The 20,694-nt window shown below is 43.1% G+C and overlaps 3 protein-coding genes across 4 annotated transcripts in view; 2 read left to right on the forward strand and 1 right to left on the reverse strand.

The window, feature by feature from the left end:
- Positions 1-3,419, forward strand: part of SARC_01235 — a gene marked incomplete at its 3' end in the record, with an annotated part of 4,230 nt that extends 811 nt beyond the window's left edge. Inside the window, exons 2-6 of one of the 2 annotated variants that reach the window (XM_014305033.1) lie at positions 608-773; positions 1,431-1,771; positions 1,967-2,285; positions 2,806-3,004; positions 3,174-3,264. In XM_014305033.1, coding sequence (XP_014160508.1) covers positions 608-773; positions 1,431-1,771; positions 1,967-2,285; positions 2,806-3,004; positions 3,174-3,264 — 1,116 coding nt within the window. Of the gene's footprint in view, positions 1-483; positions 774-1,430; positions 1,772-1,966; positions 2,286-2,805; positions 3,005-3,173 lie in introns of those variants that run through there. The other variant, XM_014305032.1, reaches the window with a different exon arrangement.
- On the reverse strand, positions 3,200-4,863 carry SARC_01236 (peptidyl-prolyl cis-trans isomerase). Its single transcript, XM_014305034.1, has 2 exons — positions 4,665-4,863; positions 3,200-4,446 (listed from the first exon to the last, which is right to left on the reverse strand). Exons 1-2 carry the CDS (start codon positions 4,795-4,797, stop codon positions 4,085-4,087), a joined length of 495 nt encoding a protein of 164 aa, XP_014160509.1. The 5' UTR covers positions 4,798-4,863; the 3' UTR covers positions 3,200-4,084.
- A 10,674-nt stretch (positions 4,864-15,537) lies between these two features.
- Positions 15,538-17,455, forward strand: SARC_01237 (hypothetical protein; the record flags this gene model as incomplete). Its single annotated transcript, XM_014305035.1, has 4 exons — positions 15,538-15,976; positions 16,158-16,750; positions 16,805-17,068; positions 17,102-17,455. 4 exons carry the CDS (start codon positions 15,538-15,540, stop codon positions 17,453-17,455), a joined length of 1,650 nt encoding a protein of 549 aa, XP_014160510.1.
- Positions 17,456-20,694: the final 3,239 nt, after the last annotated feature.

A 20,694-nucleotide genomic window follows, 5' to 3' on the forward strand; every position in this document is an offset into this window, starting at 1 on the left:
TATATATATATATATATATATATATATATATAGTTCGTGTGTAGTATTATTATATATGTGTATATGTATATGTATATGTATATATATATATATGTGTGTGTGTGTGTGTGTGTGTGTGTGTGTATGTTTGTTGCGTGTGTGTGTGTGTGTGTGTGTGTGTGTTTATTCTTCATGTGTTTTTCATTGATGTGAACCTATGATAGATATTTGAATTTTTTAAATTCATGCTTCACATATCTATAGTTTTCTTTATATTCGAGTTTTAGTGTATTATATATATATATACCTTTTGTGTGTGTGTTTGTATTTATAGATATATACAAGTCTATTGGTTCCGTGCATTGACTTCTCGGGTATTAGAATGGTTGGAACTAAATGCAATTCTGTAACCCGATGCTTTTCCCAAATTTTTTACGTACAAAGTGATTATCAGCAAATATAAAAGTACACATACGTATAGAAATTAGCAACTCACAATCATGGCGGCTGTGTAGTGTACTCACAAACCTGCAAGCTGAGTGATATTCTTTCGTGGTCATGTGCCCGTATCTTTATCCGCGTTTTAAAGTACTCTAAAATAATACGATTGAATGAACTCTCATCGTAGATGTACAGTAATTCGGATCCCCATCTTATGTGGGTAACAGAGCTACGGCTTTCTGTCGTCTTGATTGGTCAGCTAGTCATCATCATGTACGTGTTTTACGCCGCGACGCTAGTATCAGCAGGCCACGTCAGGTTTCTCATCACTTTGCCAGGCCTGTGTGGACTAGGTGAGGAATCCGATTTGGGTCACTGAATTCGCTGTAGCTGTTTGTTGCGCCTTAAGCGCTAATCTAATCTGCACAACGTTTCGCACGCGTGTATATTCATTTCGTCCTTAGCGTGCATATTATAAGGCTAGATATCCCCAAACTCACATAAATGTTCTTATTTGTGAGTATAGTGTAATTCACAGCAAAGTCGCAAAGTTCAGATACATGTATATGGTGTAGGGTGTGCGAACGGATCACAACTGCATTGCGATAGTCCCAAATCTAGCTACATGGATAATCCGTACATTTCTTAATGTATCGTACCCACTCTGAGATGACATTTTGACATGCGCAAATGACTCATTCACCGTCACTGGTCTCCCGTTGTAGACTTGCCACTCTGGAGACACCATGGTATCATATCAAGTCGCGATCGACTGCTGCTGTGATTTTAAATATTGCAAGCTTTTCCCCAAATATATTTCTTGAATTTGTTTTCCGTTCAAGCTCGTATCAATGCGCTCTAGGTCCGGCCTTGGCGCTTACCCATCTTGGCTCGCTGCACAACCATACAATGTTATTTCACCTCACGATTCGCGTTCAACGGGCCAGGCGTAGGCCACCACAGATCTGTTGAGCTTACTTTCTTATTTTTGCATTCGTTTTCAACTGCAGTGGCGCTCACACCACTGTTCATCAGGAGAGATGAGGTTGTATACTTCCTAGCATACTCCTTATCAGTGGGTTTCATCAGTAGTCTGCGTGTTTTGGGCTTCGCATATGGCCACGGCCCATTGGCGCCGCTCGGTGTGCCCAACAATGGTCTGGCTTTCTACGCCACCGCCGCTCTGCCTATCAATATCGTGAGCACTTCAGCCAAAGTACCTGAAGAGACTGTAGAAGATGTAAGCCCGGTAAAGGTTAAAGACAATACCACCACAGCTCGAGCTCCTCTGAAAGGGACAACGGAGAGTGAGGACGCCATACCTGAAGTCGATGTCGATGCCATACGTAAGGTGTGTGTACAATTAAAGTCGCTCGTGAGTGGCTTGACTGCCTTGTCTATAATCGGGCGCTAACATTACCTTCATATGGATTATTCTATTTTAACATCTGCACCGATTCGTTGGTGGCTTGATCAGATGATCCACACGCGGCTACTGCTCTACGATCTGCAGGTTTTGACCGATTGTTCATGCTACTTTACACAGGCCCCATCAAGATTACCCAGCACAACGTCGCAATTGGCGCACTGTGGAATAAAGGCAGCCGTCGCCTACAGCATGACGCAGTTTGCGCCTGATGATATCATTCCTGTTTTATTTAGACAGGAAGTCCTGCCGCCGTACAAGCTTCTGATCGTTTGTTTGTGGTTCTCCGCTGTAAGCGACGCATTGGGACTGGTAGCTTCTCGATTGTTCAACATCACGGTCGGACCGAGCTTCGATAGGCCCTACATAATAACCTCGTTACGCGATTTCTGGGGAAGACGCTGGTGTTTACCCGTAGCGCAAACATTACGAACTACAGGTATGAGTCATCTATATATGAGCCGTACTTGCATGTGTCGGCTAGCGAATACGGGTCTATATGGATGCGTGTATATGCTCTCGATTTGTCTCTCCTTCAAGAAAATCTACGTGGAACGTATATTATATCCCATGTGAGTTAGCAACTTGGTACGCTCGCATATTATTCAAAAAATCGCAATACCCTTGGCACTATATGGCCGTACTTGACTACACTGTATTAAAACACCTCAGCATATTTCTTTCGATATTATATGAAGTGAATTGTTTCCGCAGCATAGCGTTGCCCAGCCATTTTTTCGATTTATGCAGTTCCGCCTTGTGCTCGCTCATGCTTACGCTGCTACTCGCATGCCTTGAGTGCGCAACACCTGCTTCAAATGCTTCTTTTACGTGTATTGTGCGTACATTTCTATTCAATCTTATGCTCTCAAACACTGTCGCTGGACACTAATATGATCAAGTACATGAACGATGTTGACAAGTATTACAATTTTCGAAAATTTGTTTCCCTCCTGCAGTCTACGAACCTATTGTCCAAGTGCTACAAGCCCTTATGGGCTTGTCAATAGCCAAGCATATCGCCAGGTGCATTGTGTTTTGCGTCACCGGCGTGGTTGGAGAGATGCTCTACCGACTCGTATGGGAACGAGAGTATGCCTACCTGTTGTTCTTTATGTTGCAGGGCCTGCTTGTGGCTGTCGAAGAAATATCTCGCAAGTAGGTGTACTGTATATGAGTGTGTATTGCGTTCGGTCGCTCAATCCAGACAACCGCTCTATTTGCTAGGTGCCACTTTCTCAGATGAGTTTACACGCCTTACACGCCTGACTGAACAATCTCATGGTTCCACGCCTGCCTCTGAACTATCTCATTGTTTACTTTGCAGTTTTGGTCGCGATGAGGCAAACTCCTGGGCTACGGGGTCAATGGCCTTCTTAAAACTATACTATACGGCACGATACACAGTCTTCGCTTAATTCTCAACTAGTAAGGCGACGGCTTCTCATGAATTGGTAGTTGCTTTGTTTGTCGGTTTGTAACAGATCAAGCAAAGAAATAAAATAGATGACATTCCACCTCTCCTACTTGCCTACAAGAGTAAGCAATAAACGACTAGACAGCTGAAGTCTGAAGGTCGAACATAGGATACTGCTTAGTATTGAGTTCGAGCTCGTGCAAGTAAACCAATACACACCGGTATGAGCATACAGTACTATGAAGACCTAGTCATTTGCAAGTACATTTGCGACCCAGTCATTTGTAGCTACATTTGCGACCAGCATAGAGCAATATTAAATATACAGAGCGATGACTTCAATAAACCGCTATGGTGTACCATTACAACCCAACCTCAGAATGTTCCATAAGGCAGTTTATAATTAACCAATTGAGCAACAAACACATAACCGCGAGACGAGTGCACACATGAAATGGCAGACAGAATTAAGTTTTACACTCAAAGGTGATGGCATCACAAAGGATCATGAAACAAACACCACTCAAACGTTGATGCTTGCATAGTAGACTTCCGAACCATACTTGATACCCACGGTATATTTTCAATCGTAAAAAGTTAACAGTTCCACTTATCATCGTTGCGGAGCGTTTTAATCCTATTTTTTCTCGACTAAAGAGTCCCAAAGCAACACCTCGCGTGCAAATCGCCCAAATACCAGGCAGGCGCACTTCTAGAATAATATTTACAGGGTGTGAGTGCAAGTCCATAATCAAGTCACACATGCACCGCGGCCCTTGACAGGCATGTCCCGGTACATACGTCATTCGACACGACATAATTTAAAGCTGTCCACAATCGGCAACAACAATCTTGGCAGAGGTCTTTCCGCTGTCTGATCCATATCCTTCGATCTTCTGGACAACATCCATACCCTCAGTAACGCTTCCGAAAACAACGTGCTTGCCATCCAACCACGCAGTCTTAACGGTGCACAGGAAAAACTGACTTCCGTTGGTACCGGGTCCGGCGTTAGCCATGGACAGGATTCCAGGTCCGGTGTGCTTTAACTCAAAGTTCTCATCAGCGAACTTGGCTCCGTAGATGGACTTACCGCCGGTACCGTTTCCGGCGGTGAAGTCACCACCCTGGCACATGAAGTTCTTGATAACTCTGTGGAAACTGGATCCCTTGAATCCGAAACCTGTCATAGAAAATAAATAGAACAATATAGTTGTTGAGTACAACAGATCAATTTACTTGTCAATTATGGGTAGAGTCAACAACCAGCAAGCGTCGTAGTACAATAACAACTAGTATTCAAAAGCAGTTGGTGTGTGGTATGACCAGCGAAGTTCTAGCACTCATAAGCACCGCGGACAACGGACGTACTGGCGTGCCTCCAGACGAATATTAACATACCCTTCTCGCCGGTGCACAATGCACGGAAGTTCTCAGCGGTCTTGGGTACTACATCAGCACGAAGAGTCATGACAATGCGGCCAAGGGCAGCACCGTTTGCGGTGATATCGAAGAAAACTCTGGGGTTGCTCATGATGATTAATAGATTGTGTATGTATCGAATACTGAGATTTTAGTTCCAGTGTTAGTTTGTTTATATTTTATTTTAGTTTACATCTATTATCTGCATTACTGCAGAGCGCCGTGGGAAAAAGTACCGAACACCATACTCGTCTTAAATTCACAAGTCAGAAGCATACGACAAACGCGCCAAAAGATATAAATGTCTGAAAATAGGAAAAGGTCACGCTTTACCTACAGTAGGCGTCTATTCGCGAACGATTTGAAGAAAACTGTAAAAACGTAAACGAAAAGATGATCACTTTTTTTATAGCCTTCTAAATTGAAACACTTTTTTGTAGTTTTTGTATTTATTTATTTATATATTTATTTTTATTTTCTATTTTTTTTATAAAACATTAAGGAATGATTTTTCTAAATCGGAAATACTTTTTACTATTTTTTTAAATACTTTCCATAGTTTGTTTTTTAAAGAAGTGCAAATGTAGGAACTATGTATTTAGTGTACAATTTGTTATCAGTTGGCTTACTTGTGGCTATGGTAAATACAACAATTGAACAATGTTGTATTTAAATATTTATGGAAGTACACTTGTACAGTACATACAAATTTACTCATTTATTTAAATAGCGACAGTCCCACAAGTGGCCAACACTCCCAAGGCTCCATCATCAAAAATAAATAGAATAACACAGAATTGCCTAATATGTAAATCAAACCTTTGGCGCGCTTTGAGGTAGCCGTGTGGCCTGTGGCTTTGGCTACCTGTAAGACTGTGAGGCCTGTGCAATTGTGGGCTGTGAACGCCTGCGGCCTACCATAGTCCATGGGGCGTGCAGGCCACAAATTATTATTTTTGTAGGCGAAAGTCGAGTAAACGTAATCCGCATCGCAAATCCCATACTGAATTGCATTAGAATGCATATAGTGTGTCAGGCTGTGAGTGATGATGTGCGAATCTAATCTTAGCATAGTAGGCCGCGTCACTTAGTATCACGAATATCTTACTGTTTTAAAGCTGCTATTATCACAGGTTGACACCAACTGTTCTTATGTAGACGTGTGTGTATGTATCGATAATCAATTATATCTGCGAAGCCATATCCCTCGAAATAAGAGCTTTGATCTGTCGTAATTCTAAGCACACACGGACTTTAATGAGCTCTCGTGACAGTGTAAGCGATGGTGCCGCTAGCAAGGGATGGTTAACAATCGATGCCGGTGTTCGACAATGAGCGACTAATTCATGTTCCCATTTGTAGACTTGCTTTGTTATATGTGGTTTGTACTTGTCGAATACGAAATTTCATGTCTCCCGTCATAGGCCCAATAATTGATCTCGCGACACTGGCCAGATTAGTAGTAAGTTAGGTGAATGACTGAACCAACCAGCCTAGTACTAGGCTGATTGGTTCAGTGATTCGCCTAATCATTGAAAGTTATACTTCACTACTAGTGTGCATCAAGCTGCATTCAAGATTGTCTCATTAGCGTCTAAATACTGTCGTATACGGTGTCGTACTTTCTTGGCTAGCTCTAACAAGTCGGGAGCCAGTAGATAAATGAGATAAAACCATAGCACTTTACTCACTAGATTAATAAACAGGGTCTGAGGCTATGCCAGAATGAACAAATCTTCTTTAGCAAAGTGCGCGCCAATAATTATTGGCTGTAAAATACTGATAATAATTATTGCTAATGTGTATATAAACACACATAGGTAGTTCATTTGCACGTGTGTGCATATAAGTATCCGTTTAGTAATTGAAGTTGCAGACCTGCTTGGGTTGAATCGCCCAATATTAGTGTACTGTTATACCTAGCTGGTGTGAGCAAGCTACATCACACTGCACATAGTTTCATGCACACAACACACACGCTACAGATATTTTCTCGATCAAACTATCAAACTTTATTCCTTGATGAATGGGCAAGCTTCAAAAGATTGATGACAGTATTTGATGCTTATAGGGTGAACGGTAAGCTAGTAAATGGCAAGCGCACTCAAAATAAGGATCTAAGAGCATATCAGGGTGTGGTCGTCTGTGCATGTCTGATGCATGTAGTTGATGCATTTATTTATTTTGTTTTTGCTAGCAAGTCTATAATAGTGTGTGTGTGCACCTCGCGTAGCTTTACTGATTAATATTTTGAAATGATAAAAATTTAACAATAGAAATGAACCTGGTGTTAACAGACGTCTCCAAGGCGTGTTATGATACTTGTGTATGTTGACCTGATACATGTAGTTGATGCATGAAAAAAATGTTTTGCTAGTACGTTTGTAGTAGCGTGTATGTACTTCGAATTACTATATTGATTAATATTTTAATATGTCCATTCAGAACAAGAGAAATTTTCCAGGATTGGGCGTCACCAAAGTGTGTTGTAAGGATGATGTAGCGTTGTTTTTTTTAATGTTGAAATAGCAGAGATGCTGATGCTCTTATGTACGGATAAAGATTTTGCCTACATGGTATCACCGACGGAGATAGAGAAACAACTGCTTACGCTACAACTACAGGATCACATAGATTTTATATGAGCGTACAATGGTGCAATCGTTGTTGAATCGTACTTGACAACAAATGGTGTAGCATGTATCGCCAGTGTATTTTACAATCGTAATTTTAAGAGGATATGGGTAGTTAGTCTTTTGGACAAGACTGAATTCCAGTGCGATGAGTCGGAATCAAAGTTCCTAACGGTTTATCAGATGCAATTTTTACGTGCTGTATTTGTCTTCGGATTTGGCAATACAGTGCTCATGACTGCTTTACTACTTTAGAGCGATTATACAGTTCGTACCAGTACAGTATGACAGTACAGAGATTTTGCCCTTGGCTTGCATGATATCGAACAGACAAAGAAGGGCAAGTCACTGTCGGTTCTGCGTTTGTGTATAAGTAGAAAGCTGTACCTGAAAGAGCGAAAGAGATACATAGGTGTGACTTGAATATGACAAAGTTTCTGTTCTTCTGTCAGCCCGCTTTGTTTTGTTTTATGAGTCAATCGCTGTGTGGATGCATACGACGGCCTGATAGATATCTATCTGCGGTGAAGATGTAATAACTATTGAATATGAGATAGACCATATGTAAAGTACACTGACTCCAGCACAGCGAGAAATGATCAGCGTAACAGACAGACAGTGTTATGGAAGAGTATTTTTTTTAGCATTATACATTAGACTGGTATAGTCAACGAAGTTATCGGCTTGAAACACAGACGTGTGGAGTTCGCGCATTGGATTGGCACCGATTGTGCAATCTAGCATATTCTCTTGTATACTAAACTCTACACTTCAACTGTATAGTATGTTATACTAAAGAGGTATTGTTACACCACAACGATTTGAACCCAGATTACTTAGGCACCAACTTACACACAGAAAATGCAGTACTAAATAATTGTCTATCCCCGAAGTACCTACTTCTTTACTGGTAGCTGCAATGACATTACACTTAATGCATGTAATCAAGATGTCATCGAGAAGGTGGTCGTTAATAGTAGCATTATCAAAGTATATTTTGGTACAGCTTTTTATACACCCCGACAAACTAAGGAACAATATCATCGTTCCATCGTCGACTTGGTAACTGGCTATGTGAAGCTGAACGACGTTTTACAGAGAAAGCATCACATGTTGATGTACATCAAGGGCGAGGTTTCGCGCAGTTACCGGCACGACAAGATGATCATTATATGCGTAGCGATAATCGATAAGGGTAAATCAACAAAGTCGTGGTTTGTGGACAACGTTCAAGATGCGAGCTGTTTGTTGCCACCAGATAAACAGAAACGTATTGCCACTTATGATAAAGAAGAAGAAACAAAGGTGTTTGGAGTGAGCCCATGTCTCAACCATTCATAGGGATAATATTATTTATTTCAAAAGAGACAAGTTACAAGTGAAATTAACAAGGGGGTTCAGTGAGCATCCATGCTGCGGGCAAGAACTTATGGCACTCGTTCATGTGTGCAGAACAGCTAAAGTAGCATAAACAAGTTGTTAATAGAAGCTTTATTCAACATCAAACTACGTCTAAATCGTTATCACTCTCGTGTGAAACATAAGAATCTATTCCATCCAATGATATATCCAAATCCATTGGGTCTTCACCCTGTTCTGGTTTTGTCATTCACCAATCTGTGATTGGTGCATCTAAGTTCACCATTCTACGTGCCACCTGCGCTTCATAGTGAGCTATATCTATCCCTGACAATGTTTTTTTCTGACCCCAAAACCAACATAGTTGCGCAACTCCTCCATATTGCGTTCGATTGATAGTAGTTCTCTTCCGTGCTATATTACGATCTGCCCGTGACCGTTCCTCACTAAACGCATATTGACCAATATGTTTCTATCTAGGTTTGCATACGCATATGCCGAGTTTCTCCAACTCGTAACGATCTGTCAAACTTCACCGTTGGAAATGATTTGTAATCGCTATAATACACAAATTGTGCCTCCACGTCACAGCCCGCCACTCTGTAGTATCCACATTATTGTTCAAATGAAGTGCAATACGATTACGCTCAAGCGTGTATTTGGCTGTCCGATGTCTATGTTTGAATACATAACTTGTGGCTATGACGAATGTGATATGCTACTTTGCTGTATCCCCAGCAACGTTGAATTGACACTTCCATACGCCCCGGGCTGCTATGTGACTTTCGAAAAATACAAATAAATACTATAAATTGATGCCATGTCGATGACATACTATTCTTTCCTCCGATCGTAATAGGCGCATCATTACCTGACTCCTCCTTCCTATCAACTAGTGCACAGTCCTCGAGAATACCAATCTGTATACATTTCTGTCGCATTTTCTGATTCCACATAGACATGTAGCCGAGTCCGTTGTTTTTGTTTAGCCATTCGAATAAAGCACGAAGTATTTGTAGATTCTGTTGACCAATTTTCTCCTTGCAGAAACGATCATCCTTCAGCCTCTCTATTCATTTGATCATACTATCAGGAGCTATTCAAGTAGCGTATGAAACGACAGGTGCCGTTTCAGGTGTTGTTGCTTTAGTTCCATACGGGTTTAGGATCGGGCTGATTGTGTTTAATTGCTCATTTGATAGATGTACACCAGAATTCTTGAGTTGTTCGCTCAGTGCAGCTTTAATAGAGATTAAATGTTCGAGTTCGCCATGTGATTTGCGTTGTGATGATGTTCTGGTATTCTCATTGTTCGTGTAAGGTAAAAATCTAGGCCATTCTTTTGGTATCAAACGATCTGTTCGTGTAAGGTACAAATCTAGGCCATTCTTTTGGTATCAAACGATCACGTTTGAATGTCTGATTGTTGAACTGTTTCCACTTTCCTAGAAAGTGATGCCTATATACACATACTAGTGCCCTCGGTTTCTTTGCACAAGCAGAGCCTTTATTCGCTTATTAAAAACCCTGCTATTTATCCTTAACAAGTATTCTAACCCATTGAAGCACGCATGCTTCATCTGATGGAAGATACAAGCCATCAGTGCATTCGATACTTTCATTGCAAACTTAAGTACCAAATACCAATACGGGGACTCTCTTGAGAGCAAAGTCCTTATCCCACTGGCACTCTCTAAAAGGAAGCGTTCGAAATAAGTTCGTGTGTAGGTGCAAATTTCTACCGCCGTTCGTGAAATGTAGATTCTTTAGTTTGAAGTGTTTGGCGTTCACAAAGTGCTGTTTGTTCGACCTACTACATTCATCTTATTTGAACTTACTAGTATCTAATCCTCAGTAAGATGAGGATTAATATCTCCTAACCACTGGCGTACATGCAATGTCTCACTTTCAACGTTGCCATATCACATATCACCTTTCGGTAGAAATATCTTGCGAAAGAACCCCTTTAGACAATCGCGTACACCACAGTCACATCATTTCTGTACGAACCCTCGTTTCAACGTTCTTCCTCCTATCTGTCTCTTCGCCCTATGGACTACCACACCAGGTAAAACCATCCTTACAAATGGCGGCAGTATGCACTGAAAGCTCTGTATGTACATACATATATACATATTCCGTTGAATTTTATATTCACAGTCAAGAATACTATCAAATTTTGGCGCGTGCTTCGCTATAGAATACTTGTTAATTCCGGGACGGCCCAGATTTTATCTAAAATTCAGTGGGTCAGATGCTCTTCATACTTTGCAGTAAGCTAGTTCGAAAATTAATCGGTTCTAGCAGTTCATCCCTAACATTGTAGACAAAAGTGCCCTGGACAAAGATTTAGGACCGGACCAGAGGACCGGACCTAAGTGGATTATTTCAGGATCGGACCAGGGAACCGGACCAGACAGTGGAATAGAGAACTTTGTGAGAAAGAAGGATGACTCATCGGGTGTCATCATAATTTAGTAACTGAGAGACCAGAACCAAAGACACATGCAGGTATTTTCACAATCACCCGTTGTTGGAGAAAATTTTGTCCCATGTAGAAACGTGATTAATAAATACAGAAGGCGCGCCGTTCACAACGGCACTTCTGACTGAGTTCACTTATTCAGACGTAACACTCTTTTACTAAGTGCAATCTATGTATACTGTATTGTATTGAACCTTCGTTGAGTGCGCTGTACCCAAGCGCGGAGTGTGGAGTGCTTTGTCCGTCAAATAAATATAGCTATTCCTAGCTGGAGGCGCAACAGATAGACGTGCCTTATCTACGGATGCCTGATTGATGACTGAACGGTTTGAATCCGTGTCAACGAGGGTGCCCATATCATGGTCGTTCACTTGTAAAGTAATATATACAAGATTATCGGCAGGGAACAATTTATCCTTTACTGCAAATATGTTGCAGTATGACCAAATGATATGCACATGTTCACGTCAGACACCCAAACATCTCAATCCGAAACTATCTCTTTTTTCCATCCTGATGGTCTTTGTTCGGCTTCTATCAACTCATCTTCACTCTGTACGTGTGACTCGAACCTCTGCTGGTGGTTTATCAGGCTACTGAATACCGTTCACTAGGTTAATATCACGAGAGCGGAAGTTATTACCCAACCCCTGTAGCGCACGCGTCGATGTGCCCGTGGCCGATGTATGTTGTATAGAAGCTTACCAGGTTGTGTACGGTCACCCTTGTTGGTCTGGGGTGAACAGCGGTTTGCATGCCCTGGTCCCGAAGGGAGGCCTTCCCGGTTTTATGATAAATTAGGCGAATGACTGAACCATCCAAACTATTCACCTAATCTGTATACTACAGTGTATTTGCATCAGCACGCAAGTACATGAACGCAAAATACGTCACACATCTGCTCAGATGAGTAGTCTAGCCAATGTGGATGCATACGAAGAGTATCGCGGTAGTATGTTCCTCCCACAGCTTGACGTGTAAGATTAATCACATCATGATTACGATACTCCTGTAAAGTATTTTCATACTGTCGCATTTCCATGAATTCTACTTTGCGTTCAAAATCACAAATCTGTGTATCAAGCGATGATACCAAAGGTCTCAACTTCATACACGCTAACACCAGTCTGTATGCGTTATCCTCCAAGTTCTGCTCTTCTGTGCATAAAACGAGAGCAGTGGCTTCACCAAAGAACTGCCAATTTTGCTCGTTCTCCACGATAGGTCCCTAAAAGAACCGGGTCTGACTTGTAAAACTACACACTCTTATGCCAGTCTAGAAAATTTTCATGCACCTGTATCTACTGCGGAGTATCCGAATAATAGCTGTCCTGTGGATTATAGGCGGCCAATATATTTATTTATTTTGGGTGTTCGTTTGTCGAACGTCACTGAGAAAAGCATATTTTCAGTCCTATTAGATGCTCGAATTAGACTATGTATCGCACGCGCATCTTCTGTGCGTCCCTCTACTTCTGTGTGCATCATTAGTCGAATCAGATGGAAGGCTTGCATCTATATCTTTGGTGCTGTAGACTCAGTGATACAAGTCTCTACAGGCTCTGATAGCTTACAGCGTAAGTAGTGATGGTAGCGATGTTCGTGATAAACAGAGAAGTGTTTGTGATATGTCAGCATATCAACAGGTCCATACGCAGCATCTTGACAATTCTTCTTCATCTCTTCCGGTGAACGTGGACGACTATGGCTTTGTAGCTTGTCACGAAATGGATTCGCTACTACCTGATCTTTATTAAGTGGTTGCCGTGGAGATTTCATCTCTCTGCGAAGTGCATCAAATGAACGCTTTGCTGACGACAACAAATCATGCGGAATGTCCATTGCCAAGTGCAAATCCGCTGGGTTTAAATAGATACTGACAGAGTATTTCATCATGGTTTTCGATTCCTGAGTATTACTAGGGCCACAAAGTTCTATCGGGATCCCATAAGGTGCCGGAATTTATTGTGCTCGATTTTGAGCGTATTTCAACGTACACTACCTGCGAGTATTGTGTACATTATCATGTTGTGCCACCTGATGTATAGGCTTCGTGCGGCAAATTATACGTTTCACTGGGCTGATTTGCTTCATCTCGTCACCCTCGCTGTTAGGCAATTGGTCAGTTGGTGTCGTTCATGCCTGCGTTGGGTATTGAGGTGCATAGAATACTTATCCTCAAAAGCCGTCTGAATCGTGCTATTGTCAGTAGTCGAGTTAACGTCCGCAGAGGAAATGTCACGAAGTTAGTGGAGTTTCCCCCGAATTAGCTGAATGATCTCCGTGGCTTCCTGTACATGCATTGTCAGCATTTGATAAGTGGCCATCCTTGTGTATTAGCAATCCACTCATGCTGATATTTGGCCTTATTTGACATAGAAATCGAGTGTTGGGCTTCAAAAACTGAACAGACAAGTGAAACGTGGATTTCTGCCTTAACTTCATCCTTGGGTGTCGGATCCGTAGAAAAAGCTGTCTCCACCTTAGCGCAAATTAAAGGAAGTTAACGATGAACTCCAAGCAGTCGTTTCCACAGCCTCTCACAAGCTTGCTTGCCCACCTCGGGTACCAGTGCAGTAGTAGGTTCCTTCATTACGGTAACCTAAGAAAAGTTTAACTTTGGTCACTTGAAATGTAGTCAAAACCGAGTAGCGCTTAGTAAAGAGTGTTAGGTCTGTAGTTCTTAGTCGTATTTGCTAATGTTAAATTATCCTAAGTTCTACTTGCTAAGATTTAAAATATTCTTGAAGAAACATGCACGTAAAGAGGGATGTCTTGATCTGCGGAAGGAAACAACACACCTGCACTTAACAGCCTATATCACGGACTACACAACGTGTGGCTGAAATGACTGAACAATTGAAACCGTACGAGGCGGGGACATAAGCAAGTCTCACTGGTACCACGGAACACTCCCACTTTTCTCACCTTGAAGCATGCTCTGCCCACACACCAGAGGGATAAGGACCAAAGACTCGGTTGTAGAGCCACCATTGAGATGCGTTTTTCTAAGCCAAGTTGAGATCAACCGAGAGCAGCGGTCAAGACTGGCTCGAGAACTCCCGTCATAATATAATTTTACCCGACAATACAATATGCTTATACCTCTGAAGAAAGCACAATAGGTCTAATATGTGCTCTGACAGCCCTGTATTTATGTGTCCCCAATTTTCTACAGTGGTTTGGAAGAAGAAGAAAAAGGTATAAAAGAAACCGAAAACAACAAATAACTATTGATAGAGTTCGAAAACAGGTACTCTCTGGACTAAATATTTTGTGCACCACATCCTCGAAACAACACAAATGCGCACGTGTCAAAGGATTGAGCACTCATACTATCAGCTCAGATATACACTCAGAAGTGAAACCACAGACAGAAAGAAATATCACGCTTGATAAATCGAACAAGGATAAACCGTTTGACACGCCCAAGCTACAACAGAAAATGTCGAATGGGAGGCAAACAATGATGTTCAAATTTAGGGCCGTTCTAAGCCTGAAAAAGAAGGTCTACTATAGGATTTTCTGAGTACTTATCAGTATTACGATTTCTTGGAAATCGATTTTCCAACAATAAAGCGATGCCATACACATGCACAAATACGCTATGTGAGACAGATGTGGACAAAGTACTCTGGACGGTAAGGATCAGAGGGCCCAACCTACAAGTGTAATTTTAGGACCGGACCAGAGGACAGGACCTAAGTAGAATATTTCAGGACCGTACTCAGAGGGACCGGACCTAATATTAAGACAAAGAATTTTGTATGAAAGATTGATGACTCAAGAGGTGTCATCATAATTTAGTAACCAAAGACAAAACATAGATAGGGGTATTTTTCATAATTGCCTGTTGTTAGAGAAAATCTCGTTCCACACAGGAACGTGATAATAAATACAGCAGACGCGCCGATCATAAACGGCACTTCTGACTGGGTTCGCTTATTTCAGACTTAACACTCTTTATTAAGTGTTACTTGCTTTTGACCACATTTTTAAGCGACCGAACTACTGAATTTATTATACTACGTTCTTTAAAGGTTAAAGTAACTAAAAAGCAAATCAGTTTACTTTTAGTATTTTTTTTTTCTTCACAACGATGACGGGACACGAGACTAGACCGTAGCCTACGGTGGGTAAGCAAGCCTGTGACCAGCTTCTGAAACGGTTGCTTGGAACGATTCGCCATTTAACCGAGCTATGCGATAAGGTGGATACAGCACGTGCCAAGCAACCTGCACCCGAAGACGACGAGAAGGTGGGAATCCATTTGGAATTGACTCATTTGCTTTTGGAGGCCCAGTACTCAATCCGAACCTTGGGTAGGCTTAGCCGAGCCCAAGCATGGATTGCGGATCAAGCAGGGTACCTAAATATGTTGATGCATTTGAAGGGAGCAAAGGAAAAGAGTCGCCTCATTCAAGAGCAACTCCGCCAACTCTGTCAATTGTCACTAGCAGATATTGACATGTATATGCCCCAGGACACGGCCCAGGCGAAAGTGAATGATGAATTTTCTGCGACTGAGGTCAAATCGGTTCCTCAATACCCAACACAAGCAGAGCTACCACCAACCGACCAGTCCCCTGACATCGGGGCTATCAAAAGGAAGAAAATTAGCCAAGTAAAGCGCAGGATTGGCCGCACGAAGCCCGTACCTCAAGTGGCTCCTTACGAGAATGTCCATGTTACGCGCAGAGAGCGATTGCTGAAGAACGCTCAAAATCGAGCCCAGACGATTCCGACTCCTGATGAGATGCCGGCTGATGGTCTGGATTGGTATCAGGAATCGACCACTTTGGTGAAATCACCTGGTAGAATTTTTTGGACCCAGCGGACTTACATTTGGATATGGCCACCCCTCAAAATTGGTCATCGACGGCGAAGCGGTCCTTTGAGGCATTTCGCAGAGTGATGAAATCTCCACACCAACAGCCTATCAAGCGAATTTATTCAGGGACAAATTACAATAGCATCGTCGTCCGCAATCTTCAGAAGAAAGGAAGGAGAACTGCCAGGATAATGCAAATGTTCCTATCGATACGCTGGCATACTTTCCTGTTCACCACGATCGTTACCTAGAAGACCCGCAGGATGTGAAACGATGTAAGATATCACCGCCTACGGAGGCGTGTATTACTGAATCTACCGCGGCAGAGATGAAAACACAGGTATTCCTTCTCACCCAACGTATGATGCAAGCAGAAGCTGAAGGACTCACTGAGGACATTCGTTCGTTGCAGGGCTTAATTCGCACATCCAACGAGACGCTGAAGACTTGCTCAAAAACGGTAGAAAAACGGACATCCAAGAAATGGCCACCTAATCCACAGGGCAGCTATTATTTGGATAATCCGCAGAAGAAACAGTTTCATGCGTTTATTTTGGATTGGCATAAAAATGTGAAATTTCGCAAATTAGACCCGACTCATATGCCGATGGGCCTACATAGGGCACTACAGAAAGAAAGAGCGCCCAAGGCGCTTTTGGATTTTATTGTGGAGAACGAATTAAAATTGCATTCCATGTCGTTTCTGGACGCCACTGCTTATATTGTACGCACACACGAACAAGATATGGAGGACAACGTATACAGAAATGTATTGGTTTGTATGAAGTTAAACCCTTTGGTTCCACTAGAGACACAACTTCGGGATTTTGAACGCAAAGTAAACTTTATGAAGATGCGACAGTATGAGAACCCACTACATGTATACCGCAACCATGGTATGCTCAACCTAATCAATCAAGCTGTGAGGGGTGCATATCACCGTGATACTCTTCGTATGCACCCTAATAGGCGAGAATATTCCGCGGCACAAATGCGTGATGTATTTCGGGTGAGTATTGATAAGGCGGAAGAACACCGTCGGGCAAGCCTTCCCGACCACTGTAAATCCCCGGGGGTTCACGTTCACGCACACTGAACGCGTGTGGAGGCCAACACACGAGCTAATCCGCATGCGCCGCCAGCATCGAATCCTAAGGCCCGATGTCGGTCATGTGAGCAGAATCTCCCTCCTGGCCCAGTACACGCACCACGTTGCCTTAAGTTACTGCGAGCACCGAACGGAAACGAACACGGGCAGCCATACGCAACGTGGGGGTGCGCCACCATACCGTTCATCGGCTGGGGCAACATCCACGCGCACACGACGTCAGATGAAGTAGGAGAGAGTGAGGTGATGAATATTCATGATTTGGTCGACGAGTCGTATGTCGACAGTGAAGATGAGTTGATGGAGGCTGCGCAAGGGCCAGCCGATAGGGAAGATGAGCCAAGCTCAAATTGAGATGTTGGGGTGTCTGAGTTAAACGTGTGCGTGACGTTGGGTCGAACGGCAACACGAATATTTGCAGTAAAAGATAGTTCCCTGCTGACAACCGTGTATATATAACGTTACAAGTCAACGGACATGCGATGAACACACTCATTGATACGGGGGCGAACCGCTCCGATATTACTCAGACATCCGCAGCAAAGGCGCACCTGTCTATTACACCACCAGCTAAGGACAGTTACATATACTTGGCAGACAAAGCTTTTCGCACTCCGCGCCTGGGCAAGACACATGCCACGACGGTTTAATATGGTACAAAGTCTGCTACAGGTTGTACGTTTGAACTTATGAATTTACCCGATAATATTGATGTAATTCTGGGAATGGATTTTATGGGCGTCGACATTCGCATGGCACCAGACTTGTCCGAGCCTGAGGATATACGGCAACGACTACGCCAGTACTTAGATGCCAACGAGACCATTTTGGATGCGGCTCGATGTACTTTACCAGGCAGCGAATTATCCCTCCCCATACCTCGCGATAAACTTTTGGGCCTTCGACGACAAACACGGAACTTTGTGTCAGACAAGTACAAACCACACGTCACGCAACAGATACATAAATGGGAACATGTATTGATGACTAAACGTCGTACGTCGGCGTCAGTGGTCAACCTGCTATTACTAGCAGTACCATCATTTACACCATCAGGGGAACTCATTAAGCTTCGGGTGTGTTTGGATTTGCGACAGATCAACGCCTTTATTCCGGGCGACCAGTTTACGTTACCGAAGGTCAATGAGATTATTAGTAACTTAAGAGGCAAGCGGTATTATACCACATTAGATTTATCGGCTGCATATCATCGCCTTCCCGTACACGAAGACTCACAACATATGTTCTCGTTTACTTGGGACAGTCACCAATACTTCTTCACTTCGGCCCCATTCGGATTGTCGACACTCACGTCTCAATTCCAGCGCACAATCAGTAATCTGATGGCGGGTTTAGACGTGCAGTGCTACGTCGATGACCTTATAATTGCATCTGATAACTACGAGAAACATATTGCAACTGTGGAAGAGGTCATCCGACGGCTTACCGAGAACAGCTTCAGGCTTAACCAGAAGAAGCATCACTTTGCAGTAAGCGAGGTTATGGTCCTGGGGAAGAAGATTTCTGCGAAAGGAATTAACGTTGATCATGATAAACAACAACGGCTGATCGACTGGCCAGTGCCGCGATGCCAAAGGGACATAGCATCTGCATTGGGGTTGGCGAACTTTCTACATGAGCACTTACCTAACTTTGCACATAAAGTGGCCCCACAACGATTGTTCTCGAAACTCAAGCCGAAGGAACCGATTGGGGATCGTTGGAAACCAGAACATCAATAGGCATGGATCAGATGAAGGAAGCAATCATATCTACGGTACGGTTAAATTTTCCGGTTGACGGGGTTCCACTCGAATTAGAGACTGATGCAAGTGATTATGGTATCGGCGGTGCATTATTTCAGTTAATTGGCGGCCACAAGCACTACCTGATGTTCTTTTTAACGACTCTCAACAAGGCGCAGCAGATATACGCGACACCAATGAAGGAATTGTTAGCGCGCACATATGCATTGGTCCACTTCAATGATCATTTAATATGCCAGCGCTTCACTGTGCACACGGACCACAGAGTGCTGATTTACATGAACACACAACTGAAATTGAACAGCATGCTGCAACGATGGCATCACATCATTGCGCAATTCAACTTCGTGATAACACATGTCCCAGGTGAACTGAATGAATTGCCAGACATGTGGAACCGGGTTCATGAGGCACGGCGGATATCAACTTTCCTGCTATCTTCTACACATCGTGCTGGAAGTTGTATCCCGATTTCTTTGATCAGGTTTAAAAACACTTTGGACCTAAAGACGTTGACGCCTTTGCATCAAGCCACAATGCTCAGCTACGACAATACTGGTCATACGATAAAGACGGAGGCGCTTTTAAATTTGACTGGAGTAAGTACAGTGCGTGGATGAATCCACCATGGCGCCTTATACACAAGGTAATTTGTAAAGTATTGTCGGACAAGGCGTCCGCGACAGTGTGTCTCCCGTTGAACACACGGGCGCCATGGTTCCCTCTGCTTCTATCGATGATGCAAGCAGATCCATTGCTGATCCCGCGTACAGCCCATACGTTCTTGAAGCATGGCACACAGGCATGTGGTAAGTATCCATGGGAACATACGGTGGTAGTGCGTATTGGCCCTCCATCGGGTTATAAAGTTTTTCCATCATTTTGGCGTAACTTGGGTCTCGAAGTACCTGTGTGTGAGGAAACTAATGATCGTTATCAAGAGACATGGGCGCAACTAGCCATGACCAGACGTACACGCCAGATTGCGGAACAGGTGCCTGAAATTTGTGCGGGGGCGACGGTGCTCAATCATCCTGGACACGAAGAAGCTAATCGCCGGGTACAACTTACTTGGCAATTTCATGAACAAGGACATCCTGCTCCAGCGGTCACAGTGCAACAGATGCGAGACGATGGACAGAATTGGGACCAAATGCTTCCAAAAACGGAAGAGATCCGGAAATATGACACACATTTGTATTGGCCCTCCATCGGGTTATAAAGTTTTTCCATCATTTTGGCGTAACTTGGGTCTCGAAGTACCTGTGTGTGAGGAAGCTAATGATTGTTATCAAGAGACATGGGCGCAACTAGCCATGACCAGACGTACATGCCAGATTGCGGAACAGGTGCCTGAAATTTGTGCGGGGGCGACGATGCTCAATCATCCTGGGCACGAAGAAGCTAATCGCCGGGTACAACTTACTTGGCAATTTCATGAACAAGGACATCCTGCTCCAGCGGTCACAGTGCAACAGATGCGAGACGATGGACAGAATTGGGACCAAATGCTTCCAATAACGGAAGAGGTCCGGAGATATGTCGCACATTTTTAGGTAATGACACTATGAAGAAGAAATTTAATCCTTTAATGAGTATTACGGCACGTAATTCATGGGATCACATTCAAATGGATCTCATTCTGATGACAGTAACATCTACTAAAGGCAACAAGTTTATTCTACATGTCTGGATGTGGCATCCGGATACTCTATTATACGGGCGCTGCCTGTAAAAGATGCTAAGACGGTGGCGACAGAGTTAGTATTGGTATTTGGTGAGCATGGCTTTCCTCGGAAAATTCAGAGTGATGAGGGGACTGAATTT

Source organism: Sphaeroforma arctica (genome assembly GCF_001186125.1).
Source record: "Sphaeroforma arctica JP610 unplaced genomic scaffold supercont1.48, whole genome shotgun sequence".
In the NCBI taxonomy this organism is placed as follows: domain Eukaryota; class Ichthyosporea; order Ichthyophonida; genus Sphaeroforma; species Sphaeroforma arctica.

Bases quoted from the DNA above. Each gene is read 5' to 3' on its own strand.
- SARC_01236 (XM_014305034.1), bottom strand. From the start codon at position 4,797: ATGAGCAACCCCAGAGTTTTCTTCGATATCACCGCAAACGGTGCTGCC. The intron at 4,447-4,664 runs GTATGTTAATAT...TTTCTATGACAG, and splicing joins ATTGTGCACCGGCGAGAAGG to GTTTCGGATTCAAGGGATCC.